The following is a 15,037-nucleotide window of genomic DNA, read 5'->3' on the forward strand; positions in this document are numbered from 1 at the left end:
TCGTTACATCAAACTGTCTTGGAAGCAAAGTGTTGTGATTTTTGGCCTGTCTCTGCCCTCGGTGTATTGTTGGACTCGCGATTCAGAAGTGCTCCAACTACGGCTCCCGTGACGCGTCTTAAATATATGATTTGCGCTTGGCTTTTTGCAGGAGCCGTGTTTCTCCCCGGCTAGCTCTTCCTGCAACTGTCCTTCCCCTCCAGCACCAGCAAGAGCAGCTGAAGCTCGGAGCACGCAATGGTTTCACGAAGTACCTCTCCCGTGGCTGGCTTTGCCTGTGTTTCTTCTTTTTTTTTTTTAAAAAAAAAAAAAAAAAAAGGACTTAAGACTAATTTTGTAAAACTTCACACCTTGAAAAGCCAAAAAATTGCTGAGCAAGGAAACAATCGTCAGCGGTGCAAGCAATGCTCGTGTCTGTCCTGCAGCAATTAGCAAACCTAAACGCCGGCTTGGCTGTCTTGCCAATTAAACCCTGGCAAGCTGGAATACAGGATGTGATAATGAAGTAGAGAGTTCTGGAGCTACCGCGCTTGCTATTTTGAGGATGTTGGGAGCTTTGGGCTGTCTGGCTGAAACGAAGCCATTGAAAGTAATGGGCTGGACAATCTCACCCCATTACTTTTAATGGGATGGAGAGAGCGCGCGCTCAGGAGCGGCGCGCCGACACCGGGGGAAGCAGGGGAGCTGTTTTCACATATCATTCCAGTTACGGCCAACGCTGGGAAAATGGCCCCCTGGCAGTGGAAGCCAAGCTGCTTGCACTAAGTTATAGAGTTTGGCAGCAGATACGAGGAGCAGGGAAGGTGCATAAAGGCGTGTATTGGCATGGGCCGGGAGCTGGGGCTTAATTTGGTCGAGGCATGTCACGAGGAGGAGAGCGGCCGTTTGTGAGAGATCGCTGCTGCTTGTGCACGCTTCGGGCTGCGTAAGGGCACGAGCAGGGCACCAAATCCTCCTCTTATACCCGTCTTTCCTGGTTTGCCTTCCTACCTCTTGCCTGTGATAATTGCGTCCGTAGGGGCGGAGGAAGTATTTAACGTTGTGGGAACTACCAGCCTTTTTTTTTTTTTTTTTTTTGCCGAAGCTGGTGAGCCCCGCCAGCCAAGCGTTGGCAGGGTGAAGATCCAGTCAGCAGGACCAGTTGCAGAAACTGAGTTTTCAGGTCAATCAGGAAACCCGTCGTGCTCTGAAAGGGGGGCAGGGATGGTCATGAGACAAAGTGGATGTTGCAAGGTTGGAGGTTCAGGCTGAATGCTGCAACCTGCAGCTGGTGGTGTGGACGCTCTGTGCCTTCCCTGGACCCGAGCAAGGTGCCTGGTGCCAGCTCCGGCATCCCAGCCGCCGTTGCAGCGGGACGCCTGCATGGCCTAGCGGTTTGGGTGATGGATTTGTTTCTCGTGGCGGGACCGGATCTGCTGCCGCTGGGATGGTGAAGGAACGTGGTCCGGACAGGGCAGCAATCAGCCTCCCACAGCCTGACGTTTGCCCACTCGCTTTCCATTCTCCTACTGCTGAGCGTGGCCAAAGCCCTCCCTGCCAGCACACGGTGAAGCTTCAACACCTCAATCAAAGCAGCCTTTCTGCAGAAAGGGATGGAAATGTAATGGTTAGACGGGCCCTTAAATCTTGGCGCTTTCTCTCCTTCTCTGTAATAGGCGCCTTGTTTGTTGGCGGAGGGTAGGGGCCTGTTTTCATGTTCATAGATGCTGTTGGGTTGGTTAAAGGCCATATAGTCCCACCCCCCTGCAGTGAGCAGGGGCGTCTTCAACTAGATCAGGTCGCTCAGAGCCTCATCCAGCCTGGCCTTGAACGTCTCCAGGGATGGGGCCTCCACCCCCTCTCTGGGCAACCTGGGCCAGTGTCTCACCACCCTCAGTGGAAAGAACTTCTTCCTAATGTCTCATCTAAACCTGCCCTGCTCGAGTGTAAAACCCTTCCCCCTCGTCCCATGGCTCCCCTCCCTGCTCCAGAGTCCCTCCCCATCCTTCCTGGCGCCCCTTTAGGGACTGGAAGGGGCTGGAAGGTCTCCCCGGAGCCTTCTCTTCTCCAGGCTGAAACCCCCAACTCTCTCAGCCTGTCTTCCAGCCCCTTCCAGCAGGAAAACTCCCTCTTCGAGCAAGTTTTAACAGAAGGGAAAGAGCGGGGACCGCAGCAAACGCACCTCCAACTGGGATTCATCTCCAGCTGGGCCAAGCTGCTCCCTTGGCCAAGTTACTCATCCATGGTGGTTTGGTAACACCACCGTAAGTGAGGTTTCCCGAGCTATTTAGGCGCGTCAGCTCCCATTCAAATTGCTGGGAGGTTTAAATAGCGAAGGAGGAAACAGAGAGTAACCGGTGTGCGTGGGTCTGACCGAGGTGGCTCGTTCACGTCGCGGGTCCCCTTCAGCTTGGGACTGGTGGGCGGCCCGAGAGGAGATGGTGTAGCGTGGACTGGTGCTGCACAGCACGTCCCCTACCCCCTTCTCGCCTCGCGAGGGGGCAGGCAGCGTAAAGAGTGTTCTGACGTTGCTGAGAGTTGGCAAGGAGGGGAAAAATAAAATAGAAGCTGAAGAGCAGAAATTTAGAAGCCTCACATGCGCAAGGATCGCAGCCGTGCTGTGAGGTAACCGCCGAATACAATTTAATTACAAGATACGCGGAAGTAATGGCGTTTGCGAGGCTGGAGCGTGATTTCCCAGTAATGGAAGGACCGCGGGGTTCCCCGCCTCTGACTGGCGTGTCGTCCTCAAGTGAGAGCACGGCAGTGCTGCAGTGCGTCCCCTGCCTTCGGAGGGGATTAAAGGGCCGCGGGCAGTCGGTCTTGGAGGAGACAGGGCAGTTGTCGGGGGTGCCCAGCGTGGGAAGGATTTGGAGCAGCCGGACAATGGGCTTTGCGGGATTCGGGGCAGGAGGAGCCGATGGGTCTGGGGCAGATGGGTTTGAAGGTTGCTGCCAAGGGTAGAAGTGGTTTGCGCTTTCCTCCGCTGTCCTCGGCCTTTCTAGGCTTGTAAAATGGGTGGCTGAACCAGGAACGCTTTCAAGGGTGGGAGGTGCGAGAAGCTGTTGTTGATCCAGAGTGCCACAATAGATGTGACCTTTACAGGGCTGTGGCTTTATTTTTATTATCTCTCTCTCCAGTGTGTCCACAATCTGTCAGAGCAGCGTGGAGGCATCCGGGGCTTATTGCAAAGTGTTTCCGTTGCCACGTTCTCCTCCTAGTTGAGCAGGGGGCTTTACGGGGTGGTCTGGGTGGGGTGTGTGGCTGGTAGACCTCCTGCTCTGTGCAGATCTCTAGACCCGCATGTAAATGTGGCTCTCCATGCGCCAGGGAAGCGCAGAATGTGTTATTTATTCCAACACGAGCTGCTCCCGCCAGGCTTCGGGATGATGTCGTGCCGTGTGTGCGGCTAATGCTGCTTGGATGGCGATGGGACGCGCGGGGGTCCTGCAGCAGGGGCAGGGGACGGTGCAGTGGCTTTCAACGAAATGAGAAACCAGAGCGTTTGGGGATGAAATCAGGTCTCTGGAGAAAACCCCGTGTTCTTAAGGAATCAAAATGTGCGGCTCTTGCATCTTTCTCCTTGTCAGTTTTGTTCTGAGCTCTTTTTCATTCCGATTTCGGACCATCTGAGGGACTAGAAATCCCCCCTGGGAGGTGGAGCGCACCCCGATGCCAGGGCAATCGCTGGCGATGGAGCAGGAAGGCTTGCCCCAGCTTAGACTGACCCAGCCCACCTTCCAAACACCCGTCCTCTTGCAGCCCCCGTTTTTTCACACATTTGGGGCTTTTCCAGTCTCTGGGCCACGTCCTCAAAAAGGCATTTTGATTCCCTGGAGAGCTCGTTGCATGAGGTGCAATGGAAGAGGGGCTGCAGAAAGGTGCGATGGGTTTCGTACGTGTCCTCCACCCTTTTCTCTCTGGTGGGACAGGGTTATTTTTCTGCTGTATGGAGTCGAATACGCAGCTCCTGGTTTTGGGAGGGGTGGGAAGAGGAAGATGGCTGGACAGGGGGGAGCAAGTAATGCCGTGTCGGTGCCACCACAGACGTTGTCAGGCAGCTCCCCAGGTGAGTGCAAGTTCGGGTCTGAGCTGCCAAGCAGAAGGTGGGGGCAGGTGACAGCCAGCCCAGGGCCATCCGAGCCCTCGGCTTGCGAGAGGAAATGCCTGGGGGAGGCAGAGAGGCCACCCAGGGTGAGGGACGAGGCTCAAGCTGTCTGTTAGCCCCTCCTGCCCTCCCTGCTCGTGCCCCGGAGATGCGAGGAGCTCCGTAGAGTCCGTGTCGGCTGGTGCAACGCAACCACTGGAGCATGACCGAGACAGATGTGCCCATCACCTGGCTGTCCTCTGATGGCCCCGGCTGACCCCTCGGCGTCAGGAAAAGTGGTCTCAGCAGTTCCCGGCTCCTCCCGGGGATGGTGAGGTGTCGTGGTTTCAGGGGCTGACCCGGGGAAGAGTTGAGGAGAGACCGGGGGAGGTGCTCACGTATGGCTGAAGTTTCTCTCGGAGCCTTGTTCCCGACCTCCCCGCAGCGGGCTGCGGCCTTGAAACGGAGGATGTATTTTGTGGCTTGAATGGAGCGAGCGGCGCGTACAATGGGCTGCAGTGAAAAGGAGATTAAATCCCCGGGGAAGTCCTTGAAGTGCCGGTCAAATCCACCAGCGAGGTGAATTGGCCGTAGCCCCACCAAACAACACGGATGTCTTCCCAGGGCGGGTCCGAGCTCCGGGTCTGAGCGAAGCGAGATGAAAGGAGCCACAGGGTTAGCAGCTCTTGCGAAACGCTGTAGAAATCGCGTAAATTGGGGAGAAATGCTTGAGCTCCGCCCGCATGCTGCGTGATTGTAAAATGAAAGATTGGCCCCGGAGGCGTTTTTTGTGGACGGTCTCTCCTCGGTGGAGCCTTCAGAAGTAGGGCGTGGAGGGAGGTGCGGGTGACTTTGTTTCTTGGCAATATTCCCCAAGGATTTGCGATGGCGGGCAGCCCCGCCAGCCTTTCCCGATGCCTGCGAGGGCCTTTAGCGAGGTTACGTAGAAGTTCGTGGCTGCGTTGGCCGTCTCGTTAGTGCAAACAGGAGTCTATCTGGCCTTGGCGGTGGTGAAGAAAACAGACTCTGCATCTAAATGACCTTTTATTTGTGGGTTTTTTTCTTTTGAATGAAACAAATGCTACGTGAAAAGTTACGACTTCCACAATGGGAAATACAGGAAAAAATACCTCTGCCTGCACGCGAGGTGTAGTTAGACCTGTGGCACTTGCTGCTGCAAGACCTTATCAAAGGAAGGTGGTTCAGATGATGTGACTCGCGTACGCGTGTAGCCGTGCACACAAAGGCATGGAAGCTGTTTACGCACGAAGGTTTGAGTTCTGAAGGCCGCCTTATTCTGGGGCTCCCTCAGAGTACTTGGGTGGGGGGGAAGGGGGAAAAAAAAAAACCAACCTAAAAATGATTGGATTTGAGGTTTGTGAAGATTCTTCTTCGCTTGCTGGGCACTCCCCAAATAGCGTGTTTGGAAGAGGTTTGGAAGGGCTCATGGAGGGCTGGGGAGAGTGGGGAACACAGATTCGGCGGACTGAGCTTTAGGGACCAAAGGCTCTGTGTTGTCGCTAGAGGGGGAACAAAAGCTTTTCAACACATGTCCGTGCTGAGTTATAACTTGGAGGTGCCTTTTTTCCCTTCGTTAGCCGGGGAACACAGGGAAATAATTCTCTCCGCTCGGCAGCGTGAAGCTCTCTTCCTCCTCTCCCCTTCTGCTGGCTCTGGTTTTTTCCACTGGGTTTGAAACAGACTTGGTGAAAAGAAGCGCCCCCAAATTTTCCCGTCATTTTCCATTATGGTTTTTTTTTAACCCACAAGAATATCAGGGGGAAGTTTCAAGGGCCCTCCAGACCTTCACCCGTCAGCGCTAGAAATTCCCCTCGGGGAAAACAGCGCCGGGGCCGGCTTGTTTGGGTGATGCTGCCATTTGAGCTGCAGATACCTGCCTCTCCAGCATTGTTTAAGGCAAATTTAGGTCTTAACGGCGGTATCTTGCACAGTTTCGATTTTGAGGGATTTTCTTTCGCCATGGAAAGTTGAACCATCCTCCCCACAGTGGTCTTCGCCCCTGCGCAGCGGCAAGAGAGGGGACTTCGCCCCTCCAAAGTCTTCAACCAGAACTGGCTCCTGACCGGGTTTCTGCAAGCTCTGCTGTATGAGCCTTCCCTCTGTAATCGGAACAGGATTTCCAGGTCGGTGGACCGTCAGAGAATAGCCCTTCTGCGCAGTTGCCTTTTCCATCTCGGAGCAACGAGCTGGCAAACACCTCTGCTCCATCGGTTTTCCTTCACTGATGGATTCTTTAAAGTCAGATTGTGGTCCCACAGGGACACGCTCAACTAATCCTCTGCTTTTAAGATTTTATTTGTGCAATAAATGGATGACAAGGTGGTTTGCAAGTACATAACACAATAAATGGGTTTATAAATGCAACTTTTCTGCAGAGCACTATGGAATAAAATACAATATCACTGCAGCATTTAACACTGATCTCTGGTTCATTCATATTTCAAACAGTAATGTGCCCATTTTCTCATCTGGGAAGCCTCTTAGGTTTTTTTAATATATTTTTATGAATTAACAGGGCACAGATTTAATAAGAACTTGCATTTGTATAGCTTTTTTTCCCATCTCCGAGGATCTTGGATTGCTCTGCAGACTTAACGGCGTAATATAGAAATTACGTGCCGAGGGATCCATTTGCTCTCTGCCGAAACGCGGCGGTAGTTTGGATTGCTCGGCAACGCTCCCGGATGCGGACACGTGTCAAGGAAGCCGGAATCCAGCACTCGCGGCAGAAGGTGAACTTGGAGGGGAAGGATGCGGCTTGCTTTATGGGTGCCCAGAGCAAAGTCCTCTGAAGAAGAGGTCGCAAGGATGTCGAGGGAATCTGCAGGAGAAAAGGAGGATGGTTACTGAGCCTGGAAACGAAGACGTTGGAAAAACAAAGAAGAAAATGCTCCTCCGCACACTTGTAGCTTTTGGGGTGGATTGTCGCTAGATACGGAGAAGCCAAGAACATGGAAAGACTTGGGAGATGGGTCTCTTCTGTTCATAATGTGTTTCTTCAGCAACAGCAGACAACTTTGGCTGTCAGGACAGGAAACTTCTAAGCAGGAGCATAAGGTTTCTCAACCAAAGTGGCGTGAGGTCATCCAAAACTCTCGGATTTGGTGACGTAGGATCTTCTATCACCCTCGCTGGCCACCTTAAAAACAAAGGGGAAGACACTGAGCTTCTTCCTTGGAGACTTTCATGCTCTTTGACGAGCTCCCACTCAAGTTCTCGGCTTCTGAGGTCCCCGGGGGAGATGGGGCTTTTCCAACCCTCTTGTCTCTGCCGTGTTTTGGTGTCGCTGATGCCAAGGTACCTGTCACAGAGGTTGTCCAATTCCCAATTCGGAACAAAGCTCACGCATATAGCACGCGATTGGAAAAATATTTACAGGTAGCGAATCTCCATCTCTGTGGAAGGAAAACATGAGAAAATAGAAACATGATATTTATGTTAATACAAAGTTTTTAAAATTTAATTTAAGAGACCAGCTGTTTCTGCTTCTCTTATAAGAACTTAATTGGTATATAATAGCGTAGTTAATTAAATACAAATCAATAGTTTAAAACAGCTAATTGATATTTAATATGTATGGGAAAATATAACTTAGTTGTAATATAATTAAGTCAATATTAAATAAGCGATGGAATTGCAATTATGCCTTTACAACGATTATAAAGTTTATCGTTCTTTAATAAACTTCAATTAGACAGGATGAGCGGAAAAATTATTAAGCAGGTATTATTGGGCTGTTAAGCATTTATTATCATTCCTGGTGGAATACAGCTACACAATAGTACACATTACGGTTGTGTTAATAAACCTTTATTACTGCTTTGCAGCTTTAGCCTTTACTGCACTGGTTGATCAGAAACTGAGTTCCCTCCCTGAGTTACGGCTTGAATTGCCTTGAAATTGAGTAAGGAAATCCCAGACGACGGGAGAAATGAGGAAGAAGCAGGAGGTTTCCACAGTTCGGGCCAGCAAAGAGAAATCTCCCTTTCAAAGCGAACTTTGCCCAGTCTGCGCATAAAGATCCCGTTCTGGCAGACCCTGAACTCTTGTTTAATTGGTTTTTGCTTCGTTGTCGCTGGCGGCCCCTAATGCCGGCGACGGGTGGTTTGAACACGCTTGTGCTTTGTCTGATGAGTGGTTCTCCTGCAAGTTTTGAGGTGAATTAATGCCGGTACCTTTGAGTGAGTCAAAAACATGGTCTTACCATGTGTTTTCCAAACAAGATACTTAAGCTCACGCTTCTTCAGAGCGCCTGGGCTGAGAAACTCCAACCGTAACCAGTTTCGCTCTGCTGGGATTGCCATCGCAAGGAAGCGGATGGGATTTGTTTTGGGGGTGGGGGACGTGCAGGGGTTAAAATGTTCTGTTTTCAGTGGTATCTCAGCAGCCCCCCTAAAGCCAAAACATTTAAAATGCTGGGTGTCTGCTTAACTATTTTAGCTTCAGGTAGCCACTAAAAGCCATGAAGTGGTGAGACATCCTTAGGCATCGGAGTCATCTCGAAGCGTTTTGCCTTTTAAAGGCACTGTCAAGTATTTAAAGGTGCCTTTAGCTATAAAGATTTTTGCATGTTCTCACAAATTTATGGTATGAATTATTATAATGCAGTCCTCTTGTATAGCTCCTTTCATCATGGGATATCAAAGTGTTTTATAAGCATTAATTATAGCACCCCTCGGGGAGGCAAGTGGAAGATAGACACCCATACCGGTGTGCGCTGATCCAGGCTCCAGAGGGGTAATAACCCAGATTTCATCTGGATCCAGCCCGTGTGGCCCATCCCTGACTGTCCCTCCCTCCTGCAGAGGCGAAGTTGTGACTGGGACCTCTTGAGCGGCACAGACGTTGCCTTGGGTCGTAGCCGCTTCTCACAGCCTCTAAAGCACGACCTCCTCGGGGAGCGTTGGAGACTGGAAGATGAGAGCTGGATGCCTGAGTGGTGGAATTTTTCACTCTGGGCGTGGTGAGCCCCTGGCCCAGGTTGCCCAGAGGAGCTGTGGCCGCCCCATCCCTGGAGGGGTTCAAGGCCAGGTTGGACGAGGCTTGGAGCAACCTGGGCTGGTGGGAGGTGTCCCTGCCCAGGGCAGAGAGGTGGAACGAGATGATCTTTAAGGTCCCTTCCAACCCCAGCCATTCTGATATATTCATCCCCCGGGTGGCTGCAGCTACTGCTTTGGTTCAGGATGCTCTTGATGACATTTGTGGTCCATGGAAAGCACGGCGGTCCCTGTTGTGCCGGGTCTGTGTGCTCAGGAGAAACCCCGCCAGCATCCGCACGCAGGCCCACGTGTGCGTGCCGGGATGTACGATGCACGTCTGAGTTAGTAAGATAGGAATGCCGGCTTGCTCAGCTCAGCTGTGGGCTGCCGCTGCCTTGCGTAACGCTGATCTGATTGTGTTGTTTTAATTACGCTTTGATACCTTGGTGCTTGTTGAAGGCTCAATAGGAATCGATGCAGTTTTGCTTTCCTATCAATACAGAGATAAACGCCTTTTGCCTGCTTCACGGGCCGTGCGTGAGTGGCCCCGGAGGCTTGGGAGGCTATCGGCAGCCATCCGGCTACATGCGCTGTGTCCACTTTCCCAGGCATTGTGCAACCCTTCGTGGAAGCCCCGCTTGAAGTTTCAGCGAGGTCTTATCGATTCTAATTCCTGGGCAGCGCTAAGGGAGCAACCGGTGCTGAATGTCCTTCAGCTAAGCCTTACCGGCGGTCAGGAGGCACCTAAGGCTCCGCAAGTTGGCACCTTAGTGCAGTTTTTGTGCTGGGATGGCATTGATCGCGTTGCCTCAGCCCTGCGAAGCAAGAGGGCCGGTTCCTACCTTTGCTTCAGAGGTGGGAGATGGTTGACGTTTACCTCTTTCTGCTAATTAGGACTCTGGGGATAGCTGGTTCTGGGGATAGTTGGATCTGTAGACATCTGCGTCTCAGTTAGTCACCACCTTTCATGGCCAACGGGAGAGTTAGCAGCACCCTAAAGTCATCCCGGGGAGGTGAAGTGACTCACCTTCTGGAGATGCCTATTTCTTTCCAGAGCATTACCTTAGGTGGCAACGTGGATTTAGGGGGGCAATTAAATTTCAGCTTACTGTAAGCATCTCAAGAGACTTACTTCTGTCTGAGCATCGACGTCAGTGGGATTACACGTCTGATTTACTTTGGTTAGACGCTTATGTCCTCCCTGGTGGGGGAGCCTTAGGATCAGGAGCTGTTGGTCCTCAGCCTCTTACAAGGTTTGATAATAGAGAAGCTGCTTTAATTCATCTTGCTCGTACCCTGAGTGTCCTGGGGTCAAAAAGTCTTGTTTTTCCTGGGTTTAGGCTCTGATTCTGCCTCATACCGTACGCAAGAGGAGGATGCCAACCCCTCTGCTGGGATGCCGTGGCAGCTGGCGGTATTGGGGAGGGATAGGGTGTATCTGGGTATATACCCACATAAACCCGGGGCTCTTCCCTGCACATCGCGCCACGCTGCGCTCAGCAACTCTCCTCTTCCTCTGGGCGCGGTCCAGACCTGCAATTCAAACCCGACTTTGCATCGTGACGCTCAAAAGCGGCGGCTGGCGAGGCCTGGCTCGCTCCGCTCTAAAGCCGTCGCTGCGCTCGCAGCCCTCCTGCTTCGCTGCCTTCCCCTCTCGCACGCGGCACAACTTCGTGACACTCCCGAGCCCTCCTTCCTCGGCAGAGGGGGGCTCTAAAGAGACCACAGCCACATTAAGTAAACATCAAAGGGGCTTTGATCAGCAGGGCTCTGCAGAGCGCAGAAGCCCCCGAGGAGCTCTGCAGGTCCACAGGCAGGCAGCGCCGGGGACACGGTACCTTAATTTTCTCTCCACTGTGACACGGGAGAATTTGTTTGAAGAACTGGAGCTTTTTGCCGCTCGGAGATGCGCGCAGGGAGAGCACGCGTGCATGCAACCTACTTCTGGAGAAACCCCTGCTCAGATCTCTCGCCGCTCGTTATCGATAGCCGGAAAGCCCCGTTAAGGAATCAAGGCATCAAAGGCGTGCGCCTCCTCAGACGTTGGCACTTTGCCGCTCGTAGGGTCACTTACTGGCTTCTAAAGAGCAAGACGCCTCGAGCCAGACTTATCTTCCCTTCTGGGGGCCGGTTCCCATTTTGCTGCGCTGCCTGCTAAGGGATTAAAGAGTCCATGTTGTTGGCAACGCGCTGATGCGGAGGAAGATGCAGCTCGTTCCCTCTGCGTGGTGTAGAGGAGTGCTTAAGAAACGGGCAAGGGGAGGGGATGGTGGCCTTCCCCTCTCTAGATACGCGTGGCTACGGGGAGCAGCGCGGCAGCGGTCGGTTTGGGACCCCCAGCAAAGGTCGGCTGTGAGGTTGACCAAAGACTTTGGGTTAGGCGCTTCGCCGGAAGGGCGTACCCAGCAGGATTCGCATCCCCGCGCGCTTGCCCTTGTCCCCGGCCCCGTCTTCTAACGTCGCTCTCTCTTCTCTTGCAGAACTGGGGCTCCCAGGAAGAGGATGCTGCCTAGTACTGGGGTTCATGTACAAGGAGAAGTACCGCAGGATGACTGAAGGTGAGCGGCTTCCGCGCCTTCCATTCTTCCTTCCTCTTTAGCAATCTCCTTGCAAGGGGCGTGGAGGTGCTGCTGCCGGGAATGCGCTAGGGTCTTCTTCACACCCAGGAGAAAAATCCCGCTTTCCCCTTTGATCTCTGAAACATCTTCGTGGGCACAGATGTGGGAAGCCCCCCCTGCATGAAGCTGCAAGAGAAGGGCAGGACTTTATTAGTTCCGTACATCCAAAATCCACTGTCTTTTTCCCCACGGAAAGGATGTCACGTGGGAAGCTCTTCCAGCAATTGCTGCATCGAGTCTTTTTATTCTAGTTGGGTGGTAGTGCCTCACCGTGATGCCTGCAGAGTACCAATTTTCGGTGCCTTTGCACTTCTCGGAGGCGCCGTTCCGTTTGTCAAATCCCTGCGCTCTGGCAGAGACCTCACTAAAATTTCCCTGTTTATATTCCAGTCGTCCCCCCGAGTACTTTATGAGCATTGATTAATCCATAGAAATATCATAAATAATTATGAAGCATAATAACTAAACAAAAACTATTTACGCTCGAAAGAATTGGCATCCTTGCTTCTGGTAGCTTCCTCGCTTGGCTTCTCTTTCTGGAGCAAACCCTGGTGCAGCGCCATCTCCGGTTAATGCTGGAGCAGAGGGTTAAAGGTCCCAGAGCCCCGCAAGGAAGGTCTTGAGGGTGGGTCGAGGAGAACTTGGTGGCTGTGAGGTTGCTCTGGGGACTGCAGACACGACCCAAACGTGGTTTGGGATTTGATTGGAAAGGAGCACCCTGCTGAGCTTCCTTTGGCTTGCGTGGGCTCGCCCAGCAGTTAGCCACGGGGGTGTCTACTCTTGCAGGAAGCCTTGTCTTCACGAGAGTAGAAGGCGCATTAGCTTTCATGGGGGAAAACTCTCATGGAGGCAAGTTTATGGCTCAAATATCAGTTATAAGATCAAAGGTTCCTCCGGTTCCCCGGGAGCCCTGAGACTGAACGGATAACGTGGGGAAGGTACTTCACAAGACTTCACCTCGTGCTTGTTAATTGCCGCGTGCTTTTTGAAGGTTGATTAGAGTAGGTTTTTCACGGGAAGGGGCTGCCCCTTGGGAGGATGGATGGCAGAGTCTCGTCCGAGTGCTGTGAGAAGGTACGATCTCTCTCTTTTGATACCTGCATGTCCCTCGAGCCTCTTGGAGGCGCTGCCTGTGGCCGTGCTGGGGTGGACAGGAGCACCCCGGGGCTGTTCATGGGGTGTCCGAGGGCCCTGGGGCTACTCGCGGGGTGTCTGAGGGCCGGCAGGACCGGGGGCACACCTGGCCATCCTGCCGATCCTTTGGGACCGTTCACAGAAGCTCCCCTGTCCGCCGATGAAGTGAGCCACCTTTTCAGGCTGAACGTGGCTTTGTGTGGGGAGAACAAAGAAACATGAAAGGCCAAAAGTGAAGCTTTTGTGTAGGAAAGGGAACAAAGTGTGCCTGCCTGATGCTGTGCAGCCAGCGAGCTGCTGGCCCCCGCAGGCTGCAGGACCATTACACTTAAAGGTACAATCTGCCAAAAAACCAAAGTGGGGGGATTTCCATGGCTACAAAGACCGCCTGGGACTTGTGTTTTCACTAGAGACGGTGCTGGATGACAACTGCAGGCCTCCGGCTTTGCGGTGGATTTGAGTGCAGATTCACGCTGGATGGTGTGAGAGCCAAGGCGGGGTTCAGATGTCTGGTCATCTACAGGGGTACGGTGAAAGGATTTCCTGCCCAAAGTACCTGAGCCGGACTCTTTGGGCCGGTTACCTTGCAGGGATAAGGAGAGAGAGAGCTTCCCTTCTGTGTTTTTGCCAAGTGAGAGCTTTTCCTCTCTTTATTGCGATGGCGCTAACAAATAGCCCTATTAATAATCACAGGGTAGCTGAAGGAACGAAAAGCAGAGGTGGGCAGTGGGATAATTACGAGGTGTGGGGTCTCCATCGTAGTGGAAATGGGTAATTACAGGGATCGTTAGAACCTCGCTGTCACTTGACGGAGACATCTACAAAACTCGCTTGTAGGTAGAGAGGACTTAGAGACCTTGTCGGCGCGGAGGAATCGCTTCTCGGTGGGAAAGCGCTTCTCGTGGCTATCCCCGTGGAGAACATCCAGGCTGGGGGCGCTTGCGGACCAGCGTGGCAACCTCTCCCAGCAGCGCAAAACAAACGTTGTGGCTTACAGACGCTCTGTGGCCGTGCCCAGCCGAGGGTCTTTAGTAGCCTTCTGTTGTTTGTTTACCAGCTGGCAAGGGATGGATGTCCATCAACACAACCGATTGCGGATGCGGGCTCTTCTGGCTGAGCCGCCCTCCGGGGCGAGAAGCCAAAATAAGCGTGGGAGAACTTGCCTCTGTCAGCGTGAGTTAAGGCCTATCAGTGCCCCATATCAGCGTGCGTCAACCCGCATCGTGAAAAACCAGGTCTGGGTGAGACGTCGGTGTCTCTCCCGGCTGTAAGGCAACAGAGCAGCCTGGGCTGCTGATGGCAGCGCCGGTGATGTGGACGGCAAGAACGATTTGGGATGCTGTCCCTTCAGCTGGCGTTGCTGTGCCACGCCGGGTGCCGTTGCCTCTTGCTGCACCGCCACTGCGATGCCCACACGGGGAAATGGTGCTGCATTTGGGCATGATTTGGGGGTGTGGGTGGGCTGGGGAGCGGGAAGGCGCAGTTCCAGCGCGGCTGATAGATGCTTATCCCTTTGCTGTGATTGATGATCACCTCGTCTGCGTGCTGGGATCGCTGGTTGGTGTGCGGCTGTGAGTTGTAGGGTGAAATTAAGCTGGTGACAGTTGTAGACAGAGGGAGAGAGAGGTAGAGCCGTCTGTAACGACGGCCTTGCAATAAAGACGCTTTAGAGTTAATCCTCCACCATCTGTCTTCGTTCTGCTAATAACCCACTCAATCAGATGCTGCCGACTGTTTGTTAACATTCAGAAACAGATACATAATCGGGAGGAGCGTGCTGTTTGCTCACGAGGGGCTGGATTCTTCCCCAGGAACGGCTCTCCCCGGCCACGGCGGCGGCTCAGTGGGAGCCACGGCCTCGTGGGCTGGACATCCCGAGGCACAGAGGGATGCTGAGGCCGGCGGCGGGTTGAGTTACCCGGCTTTCCCCAGGGCTTGTGCTGCCCTGGTTCGAGGTAATTTTGCAGTAGAAAGATGGTATCTATGAGGAGGGTCACCTTAGTCCCCCAGGAATAAGGATCGTGAACTAACCTGAAAATTTGGGCTTGTTTTTCTATCCCCTCTTCCCCTTCGTGTTCAGGTCTCTCTCCTTGCCAAGGGAAGGCAAGGGATGTGCTGTAAAACCTCTCCCTGCTCACCTATCGCGCTTGGTCCCTGCCTGTCCGTAGCTGCAGGTCCCAAGTTAGGCTTGCTCCGCTCTCCTCTGACGGTGGCCAAAG

At 53.1% G+C, this 15,037-nt stretch overlaps 1 protein-coding gene across 1 annotated transcript in view; it reads left to right on the forward strand.

Moving 5' to 3' along the window:
* The first annotated feature begins 3,978 nt into the window (after positions 1 to 3,978).
* The window catches only part of KIRREL3 (kirre like nephrin family adhesion molecule 3), a 141,232-nt gene continuing 130,173 nt past the window's right edge, over positions 3,979 to 15,037 (forward strand). Inside the window, exons 1-2 of the mRNA XM_054223277.1 lie at positions 3,979 to 4,048; positions 11,547 to 11,624. Of these exons, the coding sequence (XP_054079252.1) occupies positions 3,979 to 4,048; positions 11,547 to 11,624 (148 nt within the window). The remainder of the gene's footprint in view (positions 4,049 to 11,546; positions 11,625 to 15,037) is intronic.

Source organism: Rissa tridactyla, chromosome 17 (genome assembly GCF_028500815.1).
Source record: "Rissa tridactyla isolate bRisTri1 chromosome 17, bRisTri1.patW.cur.20221130, whole genome shotgun sequence".
NCBI lineage: Eukaryota > Metazoa > Chordata > Aves > Charadriiformes > Laridae > Rissa > Rissa tridactyla.